This window comes from Gadus chalcogrammus, chromosome 1 (assembly GCF_026213295.1).
Source record: "Gadus chalcogrammus isolate NIFS_2021 chromosome 1, NIFS_Gcha_1.0, whole genome shotgun sequence".
Taxonomy (NCBI): Eukaryota; Metazoa; Chordata; class Actinopteri; order Gadiformes; family Gadidae; genus Gadus; species Gadus chalcogrammus.
This window is the reverse complement of record NC_079412.1, coordinates 5,580,779-5,603,797: the sequence shown is the minus strand read 5'-3', so window position 1 is coordinate 5,603,797 and position 23,019 is coordinate 5,580,779. Positions and strand designations below refer to the sequence as shown.

Below are 23,019 nucleotides of genomic sequence, written 5' to 3'. Positions count from 1 at the left end.
ACACATACAGTATAGTTCTATCAGTATATTAAGATTAGCGAGTTAAGTAAGGATACCCCATGACACACTGAACACAACACACATACAGTATAGTTATATCAGTAGGATATGTTCAGCGAGTTAGGTAAGGACACCTGATGAGACACTTTATGTCCTGACCGTCTCCCTGTGCGTGCGTACATGCTCTCAGAGATGTTGATATGTACTGATCTTCTTCCCTGTGCGTGCGTACATGCTCTCAGATGTTAATATGTACTCATCGTAGCCCCTGTGTGTGCGTACATGCTCTCAGTGATGTTAATATGTACTCATCGCGGCCCCCAGCCGCGAGGGGTCAAATACCAGGCAGACGAGGTCAGAGGGATCTCCTCCCAGACCCGTGACCCTCCCTCTAATTGCTCCTCTTTCTCTCATTTAGCGGGGCTTAGCCGCGGCGGGGTTAGGGAGGCTGTGGCTGCTCCCTCCTGGGACCCCCTCTTCCTTCCTCCCTCTCCCCCGTGGTGTTTGTTCACGGCGCTGCTCAAACATGCGTGACTTTCGAGGAACATGGGGTGTAACTTATGGCTTCTCCCTCCCCCCTTCCCCCACCTGTCTCCCTACTGATATAGTTGTGTCACCGAGTCAGCTCCAATGTTCTTACAGGAACAAAGCTCATTAAGTTGCCCTCCCACATGACCTGACCGGCCATCCATGTGTGTCCATAGACACACGTAGACAGACGTGATCGCAGACTGGGAGACACAACTGGGGGGCTTTGTAACCAACAAAGGTCAAGTTGGCAGTTATAATATTCTACTCCATAGGTCTAGTTCAAGGTATACATTTTTTTTTGCGGTTTGATGTACCTTTCTATTCCCTTCCTTTTTATAAGCTAGTTTTAAAGGTGATTTGGTCAAGTTAGCAGTTGACTGTAATGTTCAGAAAGGGTTTAATTTGAAGATAATCTGGTGGAGTAGTGGTGCCATATTTATAGCTGAAGCTGTTTCAAATTGTAACTGCAAATACAGAAAAAATGCCAAAATATAAACTCTTACTGGTCTGCTATAGCATAATGAATGCATGATGTCTGCACCATTATCAAGATGCAGCTGACCACATGCTACAGATTTTACTTGTGATTATAGCTACGAACAGACACATCCACACATATCTATTATACTACTTGTACATTCTTACAATCAAATGCAACCACCTGTTTACAGATTTGCTCAGCTTTCCTTTGCCCAACGAATTAAAGACAACAAGGCCATTGGTGTTTTTCTCAAACCAATTATTTAATAACAGGCAGACCTCTTTGATGATTCTTCCTCATAATTCATATCTGGACCACTGAAATGGAGAAGCCCTTTGAACGGGGCTCCATTGGTGATAAAAGAGCAGTTGAACAAGATCCCTCACGGTCGGGACAGTCGAGGGCGATAAATAAATACAATGTACGTACAAAAGAACACGCAAAATTCCACAAAATGTAGTGCTTACCCCATCTCCCACATACACATGTTCATACATGTTGCGTGCAGAATTTAGAGCTACCAGCACCTCGTATGTGAAATATTTTACAACCCTTGTGGTTTCTGACGTTTGAGTGCCGAAGTGGCTTTGGTCCCCCCACATAAAGGTCACTGGGAGAACTGGGCAGAATGGGAGGGGAAAATAAGAGGCAGATGTTCCTACTAGGCTCATGTCTGGACACTTTTCTGCTTTAGGGTCCTTCCCCGATCATTAAGCCTTTGCTTAACTAGCATGCCGCAGGTCTACCTGTGGTTCAACCCTTCCCAAATGGACACCTTGATATCCGTCCAGGTCACCACCAACGGCCCAAAGCCCCAAACTATATAAAGTGTGACTCATGCATGCCTGGTCTAGGTGCTGTATACACTCCTAAAATAACCTGGTGGGGGTAATTTGCCTTTGGCTACCAAAGTAGGAGTATGTATTCCTTCTAATAATTCATCCTTATACACCAGACGCTGTACCAGCAGAGCCAGAAGGATCCCTATTACCCCGGTAACTTTTTGTGACTCTCAAAATACGCACAGCGAGACTGAGGAAGAGTGTTTTCCACCAGTCAATCAGAGGCCTTTCACTTTAACCCTGGCCATATTGCACAATACAATTTGTACATCTCCCTTTTTAGTTTTATATACATTGATAATATTCTTAATTTCTGTTAAATATGTTGTATGTTGTATTTTATTTTATTTGTATTCCATTCTTTTATTTATTTTTCAAGCACAGAAATATGGAGTATGTGACACAAACATCTCACTGCGCATCCTGTATGAGTATGTGACAAAACGTTGAATCTTGAATCTTGAAATGTTATGTTATTTAAATAATGATGAAGATTTGCTGTTCATTTTGTGAATACTTCTATCTACTAGAAAAAGAAGCATACATGTGTGAAAAAGGTTTTTACATGAACTGGCAACACACCCGGCTGTCGAACACTTGTGACCGTGAAAAATGTTAACCATGTGAAAGCATTCCCGACAACATAATGGAACATCACATGTAAGACAAGGTGCACTACATATGCAGCTTGCATGTGGCTTTGTAAAAATACCTGACATTGTGGGTCAATAATGTGAGACCACTCCATCCTCCTGCTTTGCCCATCAGCGTCCCAATAAGAAGAGAGACGCTGGCGTTTGATCCTGCGGACCAACATCTGGTCCTCAGTAGGAGCTATACTTAGAAACACATGCTGCTAACATTACTGTAAAATAGGAGTTAAATTCACTCAGACGTGACCCCCACACCAGCCCAACACAGTCAAAAGGAAGGGGACCAGAAAGGCAGAGAATGAGAATGAATCAAACACACCGTTTGGGAGAAGGAATCGATGGGTGGCTAAGTGCGCTGGGTGGGCGTGCACAGAAGTAACGATGGAGTTGTTTGATGGTTGGTATTTGGCCAGCCGGTTAACTTGAGGATATAGCCGCTGTCGACCGAGTCAAAAGGCAGCAGGGTGATGGGGTGGATCAAAGCTAATTACAAGCATATTAGGATTTAATTGGCTCAACCCAGCCAGCACTGCTCGCCCACATCTGTGTGATCAGGTCCCATTGTGGACGTTTCCCGGCCCGGGCCAACGGCCTCAGAAACTGCCCACCAACGCCTGGTAGTCGGCTATGCCCTGACGACAGGGTGGCTGAGGAAGCTTTTCGTGATTTGTCTTGGATACCATCTTGCCCACATCTTCTCACATGACAATTAGGCACCTGATAATGATTATTACAACTGTGCGGTCCGCGAGTAGTTTGGCATTGGAAGGCAGAGACGGGGATATGATAATGTCGTCATTAGATGTGGTTTGGCTTTTGTCCCCATGGGAAGTCCTCTGTTGGCTTTGGAGCACTACAATTGCTGGCTGATGTCATGGCTTTCCATCTCAGCTCTGTGCTCACTCTGCGGCGAAAAAACAGACTGAGGCTTTGGTCGGGTTATAACAGAATCACAGAATAAACCTAGAGCCTAGAGCAGCTCACCTATAGCGACCGGTCAACCATTACCAGAAGGCCTCCGGATATGTCCTTTTGGATTTTCGCTCAAAATGCAGAATGCAGAGGGATTCTCGGCATTCCTGATTTTGCATTCCTGCTTTCGCAATGAAGCACACCAGGGACCTGAGTTGAAGCTTTAATGACATGAGGCCTTGTCATCCACCATGGGAAAAAGGCCCAAACGTGGGGCCCTTGTGACCTAGGAGTGTGGGGATAGCAGGGGTTAGGGGGGTTGTCTTCCCCCTTCAGACACTTGGAGATGGGCATCAACCAGGGGTTGATGGGAAGAGAAGTTTGATGGTGGTGTGTGTGTGTGTGTGTGTGTGTGTGTGTGTGTGTGTGTGTGTGTGTGTGTGTGTGTGTGTGTGTGTGTGTGTGTGTGTGTGTGTGTGTGTGCGTGTGTGTGTTTCTGTGTGTTTTAGTCAGAACAATTACTGCCATTAGCATCAATATTCTTGGTCAGAACAGCTGGCAAGTGAGAGGCTAACCCATGTAGAGAGAAATGTCAATTATTGTTATTAGTCTGGTAACTGTACATTATTATTGACTCTTTATGTACAGATTAAATACGTTCAATCTTTCCCATCTATGTGTGAACTTTAATCAAAATTTCACGAATTAATTTTTATCATTATAATGTTTAAAGAGGTGTATACAAAGATATTAACATGAGAAGCATAACTTCATCAGCTCTCATTTATGGATGCAGCAGTCTTTTGTGGGTACCAGAGTTCATGGTTGAGGATAGATTGCTTTTGTATTTATTATGTGATAGAAACAAAAACCTTATCATACAGTTGACAGAATGAAACTATAGAAATGAAAGGGGACTATGTACAACAAAACTGAAAATTGAACCTCAAAAACCCAGGTAAGTAATTTTCTGCAATAATTCGTTAGACATGTTCGGAAGACATTGTGTTTGAGCTGACTATATAACGTGATCCTTCAACTGTACATGATTGATAACATCTTTCAGTTTCAGCAGAGGTCTGTCTCCATGTGTTAACCCGCCCTCTGTCGACCGGTGTAGGAACACGCGCTCTGGCGGCCGGTGTAGTCCCGCAGACTTTCGTTCTCTGGCGGCTGGTTTAAACCAGCAGTTTGGCGCCCTCTGGCGGCTGGTGTAAACCAGCAGTCTGGCTCCCTCTTTCGGCTGTTGTAAACCCGCTGTCTGGCGCCCTCTGGCCGACTGGTGCAGGAAGGAACCTCCCTAACAACCGTTGCCGTCTCAGCGCGTCAAACTTTTCAATTGGAAACCGAGATTTCTACACAGAAGTTAAGAGTAACCTCTTCAGGTAGCTATCATGTATAGATATTGCGTTTGTTTCCTACGTTTAAACATATTGTGGTCTTACTGTTCGATTTAAAATACAAGAGAATAAGGCTAGTGCGCACTGTTAAAGGTATCGTTAACCTTAAATATGATCAAGAAGCCAACTGTCGTTGAACGGTAAAGTTAAACTGACGCCTCAACGCTTTCAGACAAATAGCTAGAATAGTGTCACCGCGTCCACTGTTATTGTTTGAGCTTTTATAGGTACATACATTACTGAAAAGAAAGCAGACTTTTCATTTTCTTTGTGAACTAACTTGTGGACGTTTTCTACGTTGACAGTATGGAAGGCAAGCACCTGCCTCATTTTGGGATCCTGGTACCGAGACCACCCCCCAGACTCCCAGAGACCCCCAGACCCCCAGAGACCCCCAGACCCCCAGAGACCCCTAGACCGCCAGAGACCCCCAGACCCCCAGAGACCCCCAGACCCCCAGAGGTTTTTCGTCATGGGACAAAACTACCACCTATCAGGAAAACCCCAGTGAATGAACCGACCGGTCTATACTCAGATTTGATCACTAAGAGAGTGTCTACAAACAAGGTACAATTTAAACACATCATAAACAGCATCATGTATTAACACAAATTCACACATACATTCACACATACTTCCAAACACACATTCACGTATACACGCAGGACTACACACACACACACACACACACACACACACACACACACGCACACGCACACGCACACGCACACGCACACGCAAACACGCACACGCACACGCACACACACACACACACACACACACACACACACACACACACACACACACACACACACACACACACACACACACACACACACACACACACACACACACATAATTGCTTGACAGAATGGTTGCATGCAATGCAGTAACCATTCTGCTAACCGTTCATTCATTTCTATTTCTGTTTAGTTTTCAGGCGACAGACCAGAAACCCAACGGAGCTCTCTCTGTCAGCCCAACACCCCAACAGGTCAGCTGCCACTCGCAGAATAGGTGACACGTCGTTTTAAAAGGGTATTTTGTTATTTATTCTTTCCTATCTTTCAGTGAAGACCTTCCAGGTGGCGGCTGATGTGTATGAGCGGATGGAAAACCTTCCTCCGGGACCAACCACGGAGTTACCGCCCAACACTGACTTCTATGCCGGGGCGTATGCAGCCAAAGTCCAGCTGCCCTATCAGTCCATACCTGGCAAGACCCCCCGCAAGATAGAGATCGAGAGGTACGCCGTGTGGTCAGAACAACAGAAAGGCATTGGTGGAATCCACATCACATTGTTTGGTGTTAGTTTGGCTCATGTGTCCCGTTTCTTCTGGTTTTGTTTGAACTTAGACGGAGAAAGGAGTACATGAAACTCGACATAGAAAAGCTCCTGTCGGAAAAGGGCATAGACGCTATGCACCTTATGCCTGTACATCAAAGCAGTGGTAGTGAGGACCATGTGCAGAACCCAAATCAACCTGGCCCGCCTGCGTCAAACTATCTACCCTTGGAGGTAGGCCTTGTCTTGTTAAAACACCTCGTTTTAGATCCATCTATACAGTGTCATGGTCTGGCTGATATCAGAGACTAAGCTGTCCGTCGCCGGCTCCTCCCCCCTCAGGTGTTTGACAATGAGGAGTTTGACTGCCGTACGCCGGCTGACTGGCTGGCTCTGGGCTGTGCAGAGGTCTCTTCTGAGCGGAAGCCTGTCCCAGCTCGGGCGCTGCTGCCCACCGACGACCAGCCTCCACCAGGTACCTTCAGTGGAGCTGATCTCGAGGCACAAACTGCCCTAAACAGACAATATATTAACATTTGGTTGCGCAGATAATGGATGGAAATGTCTGTACTTTCATAACATTTAATTGAGTGCATTATTTTTTTTCACATAATACATTTATTGGATATTTGTTGATCGTTTGCTTTTGTTCTCTGCAGAAGAGCCTGACAGCCCCAGTGGCCCCCACAGCTGGCAGGCGGTGGGGGTTCTGGCCTACAGCCAGGAGAAAGGCCGGTACCTGGTGCAGAAGGCAGATCAACACGGCCGATTACGGGAGCAGCAGATCACCCCCTTTCTGAACGGAGGGGCCGGTAAGGGCATATACTCTGCTGAGCATCACGTCATTTGGGGACATTTTCCTTTCATCTCTTTTAACTATCAACCATTATTCGTAGCTCATTTTGGACATGGTAATTTGACGCAATTTGAATGCAGTGGCAGTTCCTTTAAGGAGGATTCTGCCTGTCCACAAGGCGCCCTCCTCTTCCCACTTGGTTTTGTGGAGTTATTAGGGTAAGGGGTAGTCGGACAATGCCTTTCTGTGGAGCTCCAAGAGTCATTGCAGATGCTTTTTTCCAAAGCAAATTGAAACATTTAAATGCGTTCATTAAGGGGAAGGGTAAGGGCCGGGCCACTACTCCTCTGGCTTCTGCGTTGAAGCCCAGAACCTTTCCCCTGGGAGTCGAACACCTTTATCCCCAGACTATCCAACACTAGTCCCTATTCACGTGGGTTGGACTCCTCCATCTTCTCCCCGGTCCAGGTGACGATGTCCTGCCAGAGGCTGGGTTCTGGGTGCCCCGGATCCGGCTGCTGTTCACCGCGGAGGACCCTCGGGGGTTTGCCGAGCGCGTGCATTGGGCCCAGCGTGCGAGGGAGAAGGCGGAGGCCATGATTCTGTACGGCCTCTCGGTGGACTGCATGCCTGTGTGGAGCGGGACGGGTGGGACGCCCTCCTTGGACGCGGCCACTCTGCAGCACATCTCGGCCGACGCCCTCTCCACGCCTGGACTCAGAGGGAGGACGTAAGCATGGCTCATGACGGCATCATGTTGTCTCCCAGGATCTGGGTCACGGTGGGGATAGGAGACAGCGGTGGAAGAGATAGAACACAAGTCGATTTGCATAGGAAACTCTTTTATCAATTATCTACTTTAATTATTTATTATTATTTACTCTTTTATCACTTTATAATAGCAAAATATCTAAAATACAAGATATATAATGCCCATATGATGCCATGCTGTGTCAGGCTGCAGGAGTGTGTGAAGAGGCTGGAGGTGGAGATGAAGCAGGAATATGATCACACCATGAACCGCATCACCTTTGAGAAGGTGGTGAGGAGTCACCCAGAAGAGTTTCCAAACATCACGCTGCCGCAGCCACAACCCTGGCCAGTACCAAGCAAAGGTGTCCATATATGTACTTTTTTGTGTGTGTGTTTGCACTTGTACTGGCAGCCGTTTCCCTAGAAACGTACTGTTTATTTACAAATAAATACGGCAGATTGCTGTAATCTCAACATAAGCATGCAGCTGTAATATGTAAATGTACATTTATTTGTAAAGCACATAATAATATGACAGTAATCTACTGGCAGCAAAATTATAAGGCTTGTACTGTTGGACCCCTTAGGTCTTAGCTTTCATAGTTTGTGTAGATAGCATGATGTTCAAAGATCGTTTTCAAGCACATTAGCATTTAGCTTCTACTGGAACTAAACCAGAGATGTAGAAAGCACTTAGCCTCTAGCAATAAAACACTGCTCGACTACGAGATCAGCCTTCTGCTTCATCAGCCAGAACAAACAACCAACACATGGGTTATCCCATCACCCTAAGTGCCCTATTTCCCCCAACCTCACCAAAGGGAAATGTTATTTTCCCAAGATTCTTTGCTATTCGCAGTATATGGCTGTAAATTAACACATTGACCGATGAGGTGCTTGAACGATCATTGAGACTCCCACAATGCACTGTTTTTCACAGCATTCCATAATCTTAAATACAGTAGATTACTGTTAGAATTTCGCTGTCAATATACATCAAAGTCTTACAAAAAAGTGTGTGTGTGTGCGTGTGTGTGTGAACGCATGGGAGACAATGTTTGTATTTTTGTGTGTGTGTATGTGTCTGTATGTGTGTGTGTGTGTGTGTGTGTGTGTGTGTGTGTGTGTGTGTGTGTGTGTGTGTGTGTGTGTGTGTGTGTGTGTGTGTGTGTGTGTGTGTGTATGTGTGTGTGTTTGTCTTTGTCCATGAGTTTGTTTGTGTGCGTCTTCGTGTGAGTGCATGGGAGAGCATTTGTGTGTATTTGTCTGCATGTGTTTCATGACTGTGGCAGTGAAAGGACTTCGTGTCCATGACTGATACGAAGATGTGTCCACAGGCTGTTGGTCTCTTCCTGATTATCCCTTCAAGAAGAACCGAGCTGTATTTGTCGTCAGCTGTCTGCTGACCAAACCTGAGGTGATCGGCGCTCTGTCCGAAGTATGCGCTCAGTGCAACCGCCTGGGCACCATGTGTCTCTTCCACATCACGTTCAGCAGGCCGGTGCGTCTGGAAGCCTTCGAGCTCATCCAGTCTCAGATGCGTTCACAGGTATTGCCATCAAAGCTTATTGATTGTATCAAGTAGAAGAAACCAACAAAAAAAGTGAAAGTGAAACTGTGATGTAGGGGCAGAGAACATTTCATAGACATCATGTTTCAGAGAATGTTTTTTGCTTGGTCAAAAACCATGTTAAGCCCATAACGGGGATATCAGAGACATGCAAAAGAGAGAATACCTCAAACTCACGCACAAAGTCATACCGCTTTTCTCTTCTGAAAGAATACCCCAAACTATCAAGAACCAAGCCGCCCCTGCTCCTCCACCCATCTCCTCCCTCCTTCCCTGCCAAACCCCTCTCCCCAGGTCTCTCTGTTCCTCCGGGATACCTGGGTGTCCACGCTGTGTGAAAACATCAGCTCCAAGCTGCGCTCGATGGGCCCCGGCTGGTACAACCTGGAGGAGTCGTGCTGGGAGGTGTACAGGATGTCCAAGCTGTGTCGCCTGCTGTCCGTGGTGCGCTACAGGCTGCAGGACTCGCTGCGTTTCCTCGTGCAGGGCTCACTGCAGGGCCTGGCCCAGCTGGTGCTGGACAGCTGCCACTGTGTCCATGCTGCTCCTCCAGAACTGGTCTGGGGCAGCGACCTCATCACCAGCCCGTACAGGTAAAGGCAAACAGCCATGGGGAGTTTAAATGGACATTTGCTTTTAGGGCATTTAGCAGACACTTTTATCCAAAGCGACTTACAATAGGTATATTTGTCAGAAGAAGGTGAAACAACAATAAATCGCTGTCGGTACAAGGATGTTCATAGACCCAAGTACCAAGCACAATCACTAGGTTAACCCATTCCGAAAATACAACGCAGATAGCTAGGGTAAGATGTTACAAAACAAAGTACTAAAACTAAGTACGTCATACAATAAGTGTGTACATTAAGTGCCAGGACGTACAACATACATTAGGTGTGTAGGAGGGTTGGAAGGGGTGGAAGGGGGAAGCTATGCAGAGTCAAGGTGAACTCACAAACTATCAAGAATTTGTGCTTTCCCATTTAAAATGGGAAGAATAAAAGAAGGAAAATGGAGTACACCAGTGCATCTGTACATACATTATTAAAGAAAGCTTCTGCATTACACGTACGAAAGGAACTTACTGCAAACCTTAAACAAACACACACACACACACACACACACACACACACACACACACACACACACACACACACACACACACACACACACACACACACACACACACACACACACACACACACACTCACACACCCACACACACACACACACACACACACACACACACACACACACACACACACACACACACACACACACACACACACACACACACACACACACACACACACACACACTCCACTGCATTATGTCTGTCTGTATCTGGGTCCAGGCCCAAGAAGAATCCCCTCTTCCTGGTGGACCTGGTTTTGGATCAAACCGGAGTCCACTACAGCACCCCACTGGAGGTGTTTGGAAGCTCTGTCATCAACCTGTTTGACAAAGGCATCATGGCCACACACAATGTGCCACAGCTCGACAAGGTGAGGAGATAGAACTATCCAGCATCCTTAGTTCACAATCGGCTGCCCTTTCATTTCTTCTCCGATGGTATCGGAGTACTTGGCATCGTAATTACATATGCTCTTGATCTGCAGTTTGTGATGCAGCAGATGTTCTACAGTGGGGTGCCGCTGCTGGAGTCGGTTGGTTTGTGGGAACCGGCGGTGTGTGAGCTGAGAGACCAGGTCAGCGCGGCCCTGAGACAGGCCTGTGGACCCCTCAGGGCCTATGCTGCTGAATACGAGCAGTACCTGGAACTGCACAACTCAGACTTAGAAAGCCTGCTCTGGTACGCACCTCCAGAAGACGCTCCTCCGTGACCACTTACTATGCACTATTAGTTTAGCATATATTCTGCTAAATCACTATAATCAATAGTGATTTTGCCCTATTTTACCCAAGGCAACAGACTCAGATACAAGTCCTAAAGAGTTTTTAAGCTATTTGGTCTAGGATATCAAGGTTCTGAGTCCTGTCCCCTTGTCTTATTACACCTTTATTTATCTTACAATCAATATGTTTAATTGATATTGTTATTTATCACGTGAGAAGCCCTCTGTCTATGAACTGGTGAACACAGAGATGTCCAGCTAGATGGAAGTAGAACCGCTGTCAGTAGACAGCTGAACTTGTTCCCTTTTGTTTGTCCACCAGGGCTCAGAAGCAGGTGGCGCAGACAGCGCAGGAGGTGAAGAAGGAGGTGCTGGAGATCCTGAAGGAGAAGAAGAGGCTGGAGTCCTCCTTGCCCTCCCTCATTGTGATCGGTCCGTTTGCAGTCGGTGTGGACAGCGTGCGCCAGGCTCTCTCTAAGAAGCGGAAGGCCCTGGCTAACGGCATGATAGACCATCTTACCTCTACGCTACGCAAGCAGGTCGACCTGGTGAGCCCAAGATAGACTCTACATAGTCACCCCACTTACCCCCCCACACCCGCACTTATGGTATGTTGTACGGCCTGGCATTTAATGTACACACTTTTTGTAGGTTATACGTCCTGGCAGTTAATGTACGCACCTATTGTATGTTGTACGAGCTTGCACTTAAAAACAGCACTTAGCATTGTGTAGCATCTTATCCTAGCTAGCTTTGATGTATACGGGGAATGGGTTAACCTAACAATTGTTAGTGCTTGGCACTTGGTTCTATGAACATCCTTACTGTACAGACGGCGATATATTGTTGTTTCTCTTTCTTCAGACAAATGTACGCTTTGGATATAAAACGTCTGCTAAATGCCCTCAATGTAAATGTATATGTAGGGGACTCCCGGCTGATAACTCGTTTACACATTGAGATGTTCTTTTAGGTAACCCGCATAGTTATTGATCACTGCCCCTCTCCTTGCATCATGATCTACTCTGCATGTGTCCAGGCCTGCGAGCAGTGCAAGGCCATCAGCAAGAAGCTGAATGAGAAGCCCAACACCATCGAGGAACTTACTGAACAAAGAGAGTGGATGCAGCAGATCCCTGACCTGCTCAAGAGTCACCAGGTACGGATAAGAAAGAAGATAAAAGCTTCTAGACCCTTGTTCCACTCAATCACTTGTGAACTGACCCATCTGCCCCTTACAGGAGGTTCTGGAGAAGGCCCTGTCGGACTACGACCTGGTGGATGAGTTCTACTGCAATCTGTCTAAGGAGGATTTCAACGCAAAGTAAGACCACTGACGGCACACAGCATAGTACTACTGAATGATACTACCTTCACTTATATGTACTAGTATTTATACACTTCAGATGTTCAGCAGACACTGACATCCAAAGTGATTTACGGGGACTTCAGATACGTTAATTGGGGAGCAGGCTTGATTTGGGAATCTTGCTCGTCTAGTCTATGGGTGGGCATGGGGGATCAAACACAGTACCCTTCAGCTCGGAAATCCCTACTCACTATGCTTTCCTGCCCTATAACTGATGATATGATGCTGAGCTTTTTGTAATCTGTTGTGTCATGTGGTGAGATGGGACCTGTTTAGGGAAAGGTGCACATGAAGTTGTTCGTGACGCGCTCTGACTGTGGCGGGGTTGTGTTCAGGTGGGCCGCCATCGGCTGGCCTCAGAAGATCCTGACCCAGATGGAAGAGGCGGCTGCCCAGCACTTAGAGGACGAGCAGAGCTTCCACAAGATCCAGATGGTGGACCAGAACAACTTCCAGGAGAGGCTGGACTCACTGCAGGTTGGTGTAGCAGAATACTGTGAGAGAGTTCTGGTGCTGTGGTTCCCAGGCTTGCTACTTATTGGTCATCAAGACCTTTCACAGACCAACTCATATAAATACACATGCAATGGCCGGTTAGTACTGCAAGAAGGACATGGTCAGTAGGAACCAGTGGAAAGATAAAGTCAGTAACCCTGTCTCTGTGTTTATTTAGCAATCAACAATAAACAAAGAACATCAATGGAAAACATTGACATGGAAACATATCATTTAATGCACAAAGGTCGACTCTTTGTTGGTAATAACAAGCCAGACTATTATATTTATTCAAAATATTTATCATTTATTTATATAATTATTTTGATTAATATAAATGTGTATTTTAGGAATAAAATCCCATGTACCACCTGCAGTAACCTTGCAAACCAGCAGTCACAAATGTACCTACGGTTAAAAACACTGTTCTAGTGTTATTAGCCTTAATAAAGTTAGGTTTCTGTTCCACTTTTATGACACTTTAGGTTGTTTAAAATGCAAAAACATTATAAGTGTCATAGATAAAGTGTCATATCACTATTTCAATGTATTTTTATAAACCTTGTTTTTTAAAGCACACCACAGCATTTTTTGAAGGATAGGATTTCTAATTCCCAGCCCATTCCTCTTAGATGTTGGTGGCTGGGTTTTCTGCCCACACAGACGTTGGGCGGGCCCATGAGACAGCCAATGAGGTGAGGCGTCTGGCCAAACAGATCCAGGAGTCCCAGGTGATGGCCCAGACGTACAACAACCGGGAGCGTCTCTTCGGGAATCCCATCACAAATGTAAGCATGAAAGCCTACAACTTTCACCTTTTGAATAGCTCGAAGGCTACCATTGATTGTATCTCCCAGTCCATTGTGTTGCCAACCCCTTTGGTTTGCTGTGATAGAAAAAAAAAGACCGCTATCCAAGTTGGAGTGTGAGTTTAAGATATTCTCTCTTATGTCTGCCTCTGATTCCCCTTTTTTTGTTAATATGTTCTATAAGACTATCAGGAAGAGGGTTATGGGCATCCCTGATGATCTCAATTCAATTAAATGAAAAACCAACTCGTCCCAACAAACTGGAAATCAACCTGTGTTAGTCCACAGGTCAACCTTGCCTTATTCCTCTACCCTAACACTGCCTTGTTGCGCAGTACGACCGGCTCCAGAAGCTGACCAAGGACTTCCAGCCGTTCAGGGACCTGTGGGCCACCACGTCCGACTGGCTGCGCTGGCACGACAGCTGGATGAACGACCCGCTGGGCGCCATCGACCCCGAGCTGCTGGAGCGCAACGTGAACCAAGCCTTCAAGAGCATGCACAAGTGTGTGAAGCAGCTCAAGGACGTCTCCGGTGAGTCACTCTGAGGGGGCTAGCCTGGGACCTACAAGCCTGCCCCATGGGCCGTGCCCTTTATGCTGTCGTGTACTGGGACAACAGCAGTACTGTAGATGACAGAAGCAGAATTGACAAGTGGATTAAAGAGGGCTGGCTCTATAATGGGCTCTTGACCCTCTGGGATGTGTTGTGGGGGTCCACCCCTGAAGTAAGGTGAAGGCCATACTAGAGGACAACAGCACGGCCAACTGTTGCATAGTATATCTTTTAGTAAAAATGCCTTTAAAGTCTAATAATTCCCTGATTTTCACGTCACGTAAATTATGTTCTTGTATATTTTATTTCTATTTCTGCTTTAACACTAACCCTGTGTTTTCACTTTATAACCTTTGTGTGTTGTACGGTGAGCAACGATCGAGCGCTCTTCCATGTGTTGTAACAAGTCTCTATAAGGATGTGTGATTGTGTGCACGGATGAAAAAATTTATTTATTTGAGTGCACTTTTTGACAGCAAATCGGTCAAAAAGTATAGGATTCAATTTGGTAGCGATCGACCGAGCCCTCCTTCTACCTTAGACTGCCAGGCGGTGGCGGTCGAAATCTGCGACAAGATCGAGGACTTCCGGCCCTACATCCCCCTGATCCAGGGCCTGAGGAACCCGGGGATGAGGATGCGCCACTGGCAGCAGCTCTCGGACGACATCCAGATGAACGTGAAGCCCAAGGCCAACCTCACCTTCTCCCGCTGCCTGGAGATGGGTCTGCACAACCACGTGGAGGAGATAGCCAGCGCTGCCGAGGGGGCTGGGAAGGAGTACGCCATCGAACAGGTAGGGTCGTCGGCTCAGGGGGCTTCCGTAGATCAGATTCTATTTTGATCTAATATTGCAAGCAAAATAGGAAAATGCTGTTGAATTGAATATGGGATCATGAACTCAAAGTCAGGTTTCTAGGTCATGTTTTTCATCATTCTTAATGTTGTACTTGGGGGGTTGCGATGTGAAATTCAATATTTTCTTTTTAAAAGGGCTGTAGGTACTACTTAAGAGATGTGATTGACAGGTGATTGAGTGTAATTTGTTGGTTTGGAGAATCCATCCTACCTGTCAATCACATGTGTGTGAAATGCAAAGCTTCTCAATGGTGGAGAAGCGTAGTGTGGGAGGGGTGCTTTTATGTTTTATATTCCCCAGACAATTCTGCGCTCTGTCCTACAACTCTTGAATCTTACCTACAGCACCTTAATGCCGAAATGCGCTCCTCACACACTTCCTGTCTGTCCAACGCAGGCTCTTGACAAGATGGAGAAGGACTGGTCCACGGTGGCATTTGATATAGTGGCCTACAAGGACACAGGCACCTACGTCCTGAAGAGCCCCGAAGAGGCGTCCCAGCTCCTGGACGACCACATCGTCATGACCCAGAGCATGTCCTTCTCGCCCTACAAGAAGGCTTTTGAGGAGCGCATCAGCAGCTGGGAGAGCAAGCTCCGCATGACACAGGTACACAAATGCATGCACATACATACACACACACACACACACACACACACACACACACACACACACACACACACACACACACACACACACACACACACACACACACACACACACACACACACACACACACACACACACACACACACACACACACACACACACACACACACACACACACACACATTTTCACACCACAGAAACACACAAACACACGCATTCAAACAAAGACACACACAATATTAATAAATACGGTACAACCGTCACTGATATGGTTGTGTCTCTTTGTGGCCCTGTTGCCCACTGCTGGTTGGCTGAAGGACGTGATGGAGGAGTGGGTCACTTGCCAGAACTCGTGGCTCTACCTGGAGCCCATCTTCAGCTCGGATGACATCAACCGGCAGCTTCCTGTCGAGGCCAAGAGGTACCAGAGCATGGAGAGGATGTGGAGGAAGATCATGAAGAGCGCCTTTGAAAACAGACAGGTTGGCATGCTGATACACCGTTCTGGTCCTGGGATATACGATTATTACTGCAGCAATTATACCAGAGAGGCTGTTAGAAATAGCTGTGTGTGCATGTTTCTGCTGTAATGGTAACTGTGTTTGTCTTTAGGTGATTGAGGTGTGTCCAAATGCCCGTCTGCTGGACAGCTTGAGGGAGTGTAACAAGCTGCTGGAGCAGGTCCAGAAGGGGCTCAGTGAATACCTGGAGACTAAGAGAGGCGCCTTCCCCAGGTACAAGACCCTGTAGAGCCAGGCTCCTAACAGAGGTTCAAGACCCTGTAGAGCTATGCTCCTTCCATACGTACACAAAGGACTTCCACTGGAACGGATGCAACCTGCAGCCTCTTGTCAAGTCTGTGTTTGACTCTGAACTATATGTGATGGCTGCTTTGGAGTACTGGCTCTTTGGCTCTTCTTGGGAGAAGAGCTATGTTCTATACCTACTGTGGATGCTGTGAATGTTGTGGTGTCACAATTCACTATCCACGTTGATGCATATTGGGTTGTTATTATAATTACTTCAACTGTCGATGTTTGACCTCAGGATAAATAGTCTATCAAGGTGCTGGTAACAGATTGATGGTTATCAATGTTTCTTCAGGTTCTATTTCCTGTCGGACGACGAGCTCCTGGAGATCCTGTCCCAGACCAAGGATCCTACCGCCGTGCAGCCCCACCTGCGCAAGTGCTTTGAGAACATTGCTCGGGTCGGTCCTGACACGCATTTATCATCCCTGAAACTCGCTTTATTCATCATTTAGATCTACCTATCAAAGGTGTCAAACTTGCCCGTTGGGCGATTCAATCCTGCCAAAAGTGTGCAGGTCGGTATATTTGAGGGAAAAAGCAGAAACGGATTTGAAAAAAGCCAAAAGAAATAAAAAAGAATAACAGGTAAAGAAACAAAATAAACATTAATTAAATTAAGTCAATAGTAAGCCAGCGGGACTAGCGTGTACACAGCAAGTTAAATTGATTTATTATGTTGTGTCCGCTGCCATTTCCATACCCTCAGGGAAAGTTAAGACAAACACACTGGTAAACTTTGTGAACAATTTTATATTTTTATGCGGGTCACAGTAAAAAGGAATCGTCCGGCCCTAGTTGACTAGCATTTGGTCTATTACGGCCCGCAGCCTCGATTGGGTTCGAAACCCTTGTCTATACGCGGTCCATATCCACATTTTTCTCTTCACCCAATATGTTTCCCTGTCTGTCCTTCCATTGAACCTTCCATCTCAGACCTTGGTCTGTAACGTTACGTCTATGTTTGCTGCGTATTTGTTTATATTTGTATACATTTGTATATTTGTATTTGTTTATAAGTGGAGCTCCGTGTTCAGCGTGGTTCTGGTTTGCTTTTTTTGTCGGCGTTGTTGCAGTAATGCGTAGTACTGAGTCCGATGCCATCCCCCCCTGCTCTGCCCACAGCTGAAGTTCCAGGCAGACCTGCAGATCACCCACATGTACTCCGGGGAGGGCGAGGAGGTGGAGCTGCTGCAGCCCGTGAGGCCCAGCGGGAACGTGGAGAACTGGCTGAGGGAGGTGGAGAGGTCCATGAAGGCCAGCCTGAGGGACAACATCCACCGCTCCCTGCTGGCCTACCCTGAGGTCTGGAAGGATGACTGGACACACACATCTACCTTTCTTTCCCCGTATTTACTATACTCTAATATACGTATATATATATTTATATATATATATATATATATAGTCTATTTACTATACTCTAATATACGTATGTATATATAGTCTATTAACTATACTCCAATATACGTTTATATATATATATAGTCTATTTACTATACTCTAATATACGTGCATATATATATATAGTCTATTTACTATAATCTAATATACGTATGTATATATAGTCTATTTACTATACTCTAATATACGTATATATATATATAGTCAATTTACTATACTCTAATATACGTATGTATATATAGTTTATTTACTATACTCTAATATACATATATATATATAGTTTATTTACTATACTCTAATATACATATATATATATATAGTCTATTTACTATACTCTAATATACGTATATAGTCTTGTGATTGCTGTGTGTTGTGCTTTGGGCGCCCCATAGCAACCCCGAACCGAGTGGGTGTTGTCCTGGCCGGGCCAGGTGGTGATAGCCGGCTGCCAGGTGTTCTGGACCACTGAGGTCTCCGAGGCCCTGGAACGGGGAGACCTGTCACATCGCCTCTACCCTGAGCTCCAGACACAGGTAGGGTCAAGGGGGTACCCCGCTACTACCACATCAGTCGGCTTGGGATGCTATTGTTCATCAAGGATTATTTTGGAAGAAACAAAAGGCCATTGCTCTGCGTATGTGCATATAATGCCTCCTCAAGAAGCTTAAAGAGCCCATGCCATTAAAATCACATTTTTCCTATTGTTTGTTAAATAACATAGGTCTGAATAAGTTTGTGAGCTGTGGTAAGTTTGAAATCTATGCAGTTTGTCTGCTGAATGCAATAGGCAATGAAAGGAAAAAGGCAGAAGAAATGAGCCGATCTGGATAAGGTGACACTGTGACGTAGCGTTGTCAAATTATTATTCATGGCCCTGCCCACTTGGTTGGTTCGTAACCACCCACAAGAATTCTGAAGGAGTCGTGATTGAGGAACCGATTTGGTCTATGGTATTTCTACAACTAGACCCATAGTGGGGGTTATCTCAGCCATGGTTGAGAATGAATTGGGGGAAAGGAACTTTGGCTTTGACTCCCTGAAGTCATGAACCACGACATGGAGGAGAAAGGGATTGTTGACCGCGGTCGTCTCCCGCCGGAGCCTCGCTGCCGATGGACCACCGCCTCGGCTTCAGGATGCGGTGATTAGCGCTGACCGCTGCCGAGGCGGCGGGAAGCAGGGCTCAAGCGGGATACATTCGCGGCCAACAATCCCTTTCTCCTCCATGTCGTGGTTCATGTAGCCTACTTCAGGGAGTCAAAGCCAAAGTTCCTTTCCCCCAATTCATTCTCAACCATGGCTGAGATAACCCACACTGCGAGTCTCGTTGTAGAAATACCAGAGACGAGAGTCCGACGTGTTATGCGCCATCACACCAACAGCAGAACGGTTATCCAAATAACAAGGAAGTGTACAACACTTGCGTTACAGTCCTGGAGCTCTGCTCTATATCTAAATAATATCATATAATGCATAGATATCTATATCAAATAATACATATTATCACGGCCAAAAGCTGTGTGCGCGTCCAGACGATATAATGAATCACAAAGGACTTCGTCGGGTTCTCCGACGTCTCTGGTTTTTCCACTTCCATATCAATCTGAAGTAGACGCGGTCGTTTGAGATTCATAATAACCTATCGTCTGGAGGCTCACACAGCTTTTGGCCGTGATAATATATATTATATGATATAGATATCTATGTATAATATGGGTTTCTAAGAGCCATTGCGATACATCCACCGTAAACAGAGCGCATGGTACCGTGGCTACAAGCTGCTCAGGGCCAGGTGATAATATATATTATATATTATATGATATAGATATCTATGTATAATATGGGTTTCTACGAGCCATTGCGATGCATCCACCGTAAACAGAGCGCATGGTACTGTCGGTGGCTACAAGCTGCTCAGGGCCACACCCCCACCCCCCTCCTTGACCTGCCTTGACACGCCCACCGTATACAGAGCGCATGGTAGTGGCTACAAGCTGCTCAGGGCCACACCCCCACCCCCCTCCTTGACCTGCCTTGACACGCCCACCGAAACAGCGCGTTTGGGGGAAGCTCAATGTGCGACTGTTTCGGAGTGACTGTAACTCTGCACCACGGCTGAATTTCGGGGACGTCTTTGAATACTGTGTTTGTGGCCCACTAATACCTATACTAAAGCATCATAAAATAGAATGGCATGGGATCTTTAAAGGTGCTTGCACAGTTCTCCCACAAAAACCCACTTTGGGAAAATCTCACCGGTTCAACGTGTTCACCAATAAGAAACTTCACCTCAACGGTCAACAACCACCAACGGTGTGGCACACTGACCCGTGGTAGTGTTTGTCGGGCCAGAGTGTAAGCACCTTAATGGGTAAGAAAAAAACACTTTTAGCAACTACAACCTCTGTCTAAGAGATTCAAGCAATGCAATCTAAGCCGTTGTGACAGTCGCAAAGGGAAAATTGGGTTCCATAGGAGCAAGTGTGAGGGGCATTGTCAAAACACACTTCACACTCGCTTTAGCTACGGTGTGCAGCCAGTAGAAAACTACCAATCTGGAAGAGTGTTTTAGCTGGAAGGATCAGACTTCTTATATTTTACTGGAGAATTTTCCTTCTTTTTAGTAAAAAAATAAAGAAATGTCCAATTCCTTAGAAGCAAACTGAACCCTTTCAACTGAAAAAAGTGATTGTTCGGTGAACAAAATAGTGTCCTATATTAAGTGTATGCTGTTTGCGGTGTTCAGCTGGGGGACTTGGTGCAGCTGGTGAGAGGCGGTCTATCCAAGATGCAGAGGGCTGTGCTCTCGGCTCTCATCGTCATCGAGGTCCACTCTAAGGATGTGGTGGCCAAGCTGGTGGAGGAGGGCGTCTCCAGCGTTAACGACTTTGAGTGGATCAGCCAGCTGAGGTTCGATTCGCTCCAGCATTGTGATTCACACTCCCTCACACTCACGCATTGATCTGGATACCTGTTGTTTACAGATATTACTGGGCCAAAGAGGACCTGTATGTCAGGGCAGTGAATGCAGAGTTCCTGTACGGATACGAGTACCTGGGCAACTCTGGGCGTCTCGTCATCACCCCTCTGACCGACAGGTGAACTCCCAGCTGTTCAACTGATGTTCTGGCTCAGCAGGTACCTTAAGGTTGGTTTAAACGGTTTTTAACACCCAGATTATTTCAGGTGCTACCTGACCCTCACCGGAGCACTCCACCTGAAGTTTGGGGGGGCTCCCGCGGGCCCGGCTGGGACGGGAAAGACGGAGACCACCAAGGATCTGGGCAAGGCCCTGGCCATTCAGACCGTGGTGTTCAACTGCTCGGACCAGCTGGACTTCATCGCCATGGGCAAGTTCCTTAAAGGACTGGCCACGTGAGTCCTGCACAATCCTTCGTATCCTGCAGACATTTGCTCTAGCATGTACACCAAATAAGTGGTCACTCTAGACCTACATTGTATTGGCTTGTTTGTGTCTCTTTCAGCTCTGGGGCCTGGGCGTGCTTTGATGAGTTTAACCGTATCGACGTGGAGGTGCTGTCTGTAGTCGCACAACAGATCACCACCATACAAAAGGCACAGCAGCAAAGGGTATTAGGCTGCCTCAGAATATATATATACATGGATCTTTATATGGATATTAGAATATAAATGATGCTCGCTACCGCTCCAACAGTAACCGCTCAAACAATGGAAATTTAAAGAAAATCTTTGCAATAATAAATGTATTCCCTCTTGTCCCTCAACTCATTTTGTGCAAACCAAATAACATGAACCAAGGTGTACTCACCACTCTCAGCTTAATGTGTGTGTGTGTGTGTGTGTGTGGCGGTTGTAGGCGGAGCGCTTTGTTTTTGAGGGGGCCGAGATCCCCCTTGTCCCCTCGTGCGCCGTCTTCATCACCATGAACCCTGGTTATGCTGGCCGCACCGAACTACCTGACAACCTCAAGGTCCTCGACTATGATGAGAAGATAATAACTAATTTTTAAGTCTGCGTTCACTCTAATCAGTACTAACTCTGATTCATGTATGTTTAAAACCACTTCAGGCCCTGTTCCGGCCCATGGCTATGATGGTTCCTGACTATGCTATGATTGCAGAGATCTCTCTGTACTCGTTTGGCTTCAGCAACGCCAAAGTCCTCTCCAAAAAGATCACCACCACCTTCAAGCTCTCCTCCGAGCAGCTTAGCGCTCAGGTAAAGAAATGCAGTTTAATCACGGACATTTACTAGCCAGATAAAACTTGTGAACTTGTATTGCTGTTTTCAGGATCACTATGACTTTGGCATGAGAGCCGTGAAGACTGTGATCTCAGCTGCTGGAAACCTTAAGAGAGAGAATCCAGACATGGATGAGGTAAGAGCATTTTTTTTGCTTTGACTTTTTTCAATTCATTCGAAAATATCAGTACACTGTTTCCTACTTAACCCTCTCTCCCCCAGGAGTTGATCTGCCTGCGGGCCATCCGAGACGTCAACGTCCCCAAGTTCCTTCAGGATGACCTGAAGCTCTTCAACGGTATTGTGTCAGATCTGTTCCCGAAGATCAAGGAGGAGCCCGTAGACTATGGCGCCCTGGAGGAATCAATACGCAACGTCTGCAACAAGAGGAACCTCAAAGATGTCGATGGTGAGTGTGGCGTGTACGTTTGGAAGCCCAATCCAAATTTGCCGTGGCATATACTGCTAAATCAAGGATACAGGGACTAGAATCACTCAATGTTTGAGTGCTGTGTGTTATATGTGTTGCGAATCAGTGAAAATATCTTAACTTTTTTTTGTACGATTTACGTGTTTAACGTATGGGTATTATATTGGTGTACCGGTTCTACTTTCCTGTTAGTGTCTGCTGTAGTTTTCTTTTCAAAGTTTCTTAACAAAACCTCATTGTTAATGCAAATTAACTGTAAGCAAATAGACTATAGCTCCCTCTGTAGGATGGTATCATCATCATATATCATATATATATCCACTAAGAAAACATCCATGTTTCCAAGGCAGAATATCCCGACACTAAAATGAGCCGATT

At 46.1% G+C, this 23,019-nt stretch overlaps 1 protein-coding gene across 1 annotated transcript in view; it reads left to right on the top strand.

Annotated features, from left to right (window-relative positions):
- The first annotated feature begins 5,774 nt into the window (after positions 1–5,774).
- Positions 5,775–23,019, top strand: part of dnah1 (dynein, axonemal, heavy chain 1) — a 47,831-nt gene continuing 30,586 nt past the window's right edge. The window contains exons 1-32 of the mRNA XM_056602229.1: positions 5,775–5,813; positions 5,891–6,065; positions 6,176–6,338; positions 6,447–6,579; positions 6,764–6,916; positions 7,369–7,630; positions 7,858–8,015; positions 8,991–9,202; positions 9,518–9,816; positions 10,578–10,728; positions 10,843–11,036; positions 11,402–11,627; positions 12,119–12,238; positions 12,321–12,403; positions 12,784–12,925; positions 13,576–13,731; positions 14,088–14,286; positions 14,849–15,102; positions 15,562–15,774; positions 16,092–16,256; positions 16,387–16,508; positions 16,879–16,984; positions 17,709–17,888; positions 18,380–18,520; positions 20,734–20,897; positions 20,972–21,085; positions 21,174–21,362; positions 21,473–21,578; positions 21,826–21,939; positions 22,038–22,187; positions 22,261–22,347; positions 22,434–22,620. Coding sequence (XP_056458204.1) covers positions 5,929–6,065; positions 6,176–6,338; positions 6,447–6,579; positions 6,764–6,916; positions 7,369–7,630; positions 7,858–8,015; positions 8,991–9,202; positions 9,518–9,816; positions 10,578–10,728; positions 10,843–11,036; positions 11,402–11,627; positions 12,119–12,238; positions 12,321–12,403; positions 12,784–12,925; positions 13,576–13,731; positions 14,088–14,286; positions 14,849–15,102; positions 15,562–15,774; positions 16,092–16,256; positions 16,387–16,508; positions 16,879–16,984; positions 17,709–17,888; positions 18,380–18,520; positions 20,734–20,897; positions 20,972–21,085; positions 21,174–21,362; positions 21,473–21,578; positions 21,826–21,939; positions 22,038–22,187; positions 22,261–22,347; positions 22,434–22,620 — 5,080 coding nt within the window. The 5' untranslated portion in view covers positions 5,775–5,813; positions 5,891–5,928. The remainder of the gene's footprint in view (positions 5,814–5,890; positions 6,066–6,175; positions 6,339–6,446; positions 6,580–6,763; positions 6,917–7,368; positions 7,631–7,857; positions 8,016–8,990; positions 9,203–9,517; positions 9,817–10,577; positions 10,729–10,842; positions 11,037–11,401; positions 11,628–12,118; positions 12,239–12,320; positions 12,404–12,783; positions 12,926–13,575; positions 13,732–14,087; positions 14,287–14,848; positions 15,103–15,561; positions 15,775–16,091; positions 16,257–16,386; positions 16,509–16,878; positions 16,985–17,708; positions 17,889–18,379; positions 18,521–20,733; positions 20,898–20,971; positions 21,086–21,173; positions 21,363–21,472; positions 21,579–21,825; positions 21,940–22,037; positions 22,188–22,260; positions 22,348–22,433; positions 22,621–23,019) is intronic.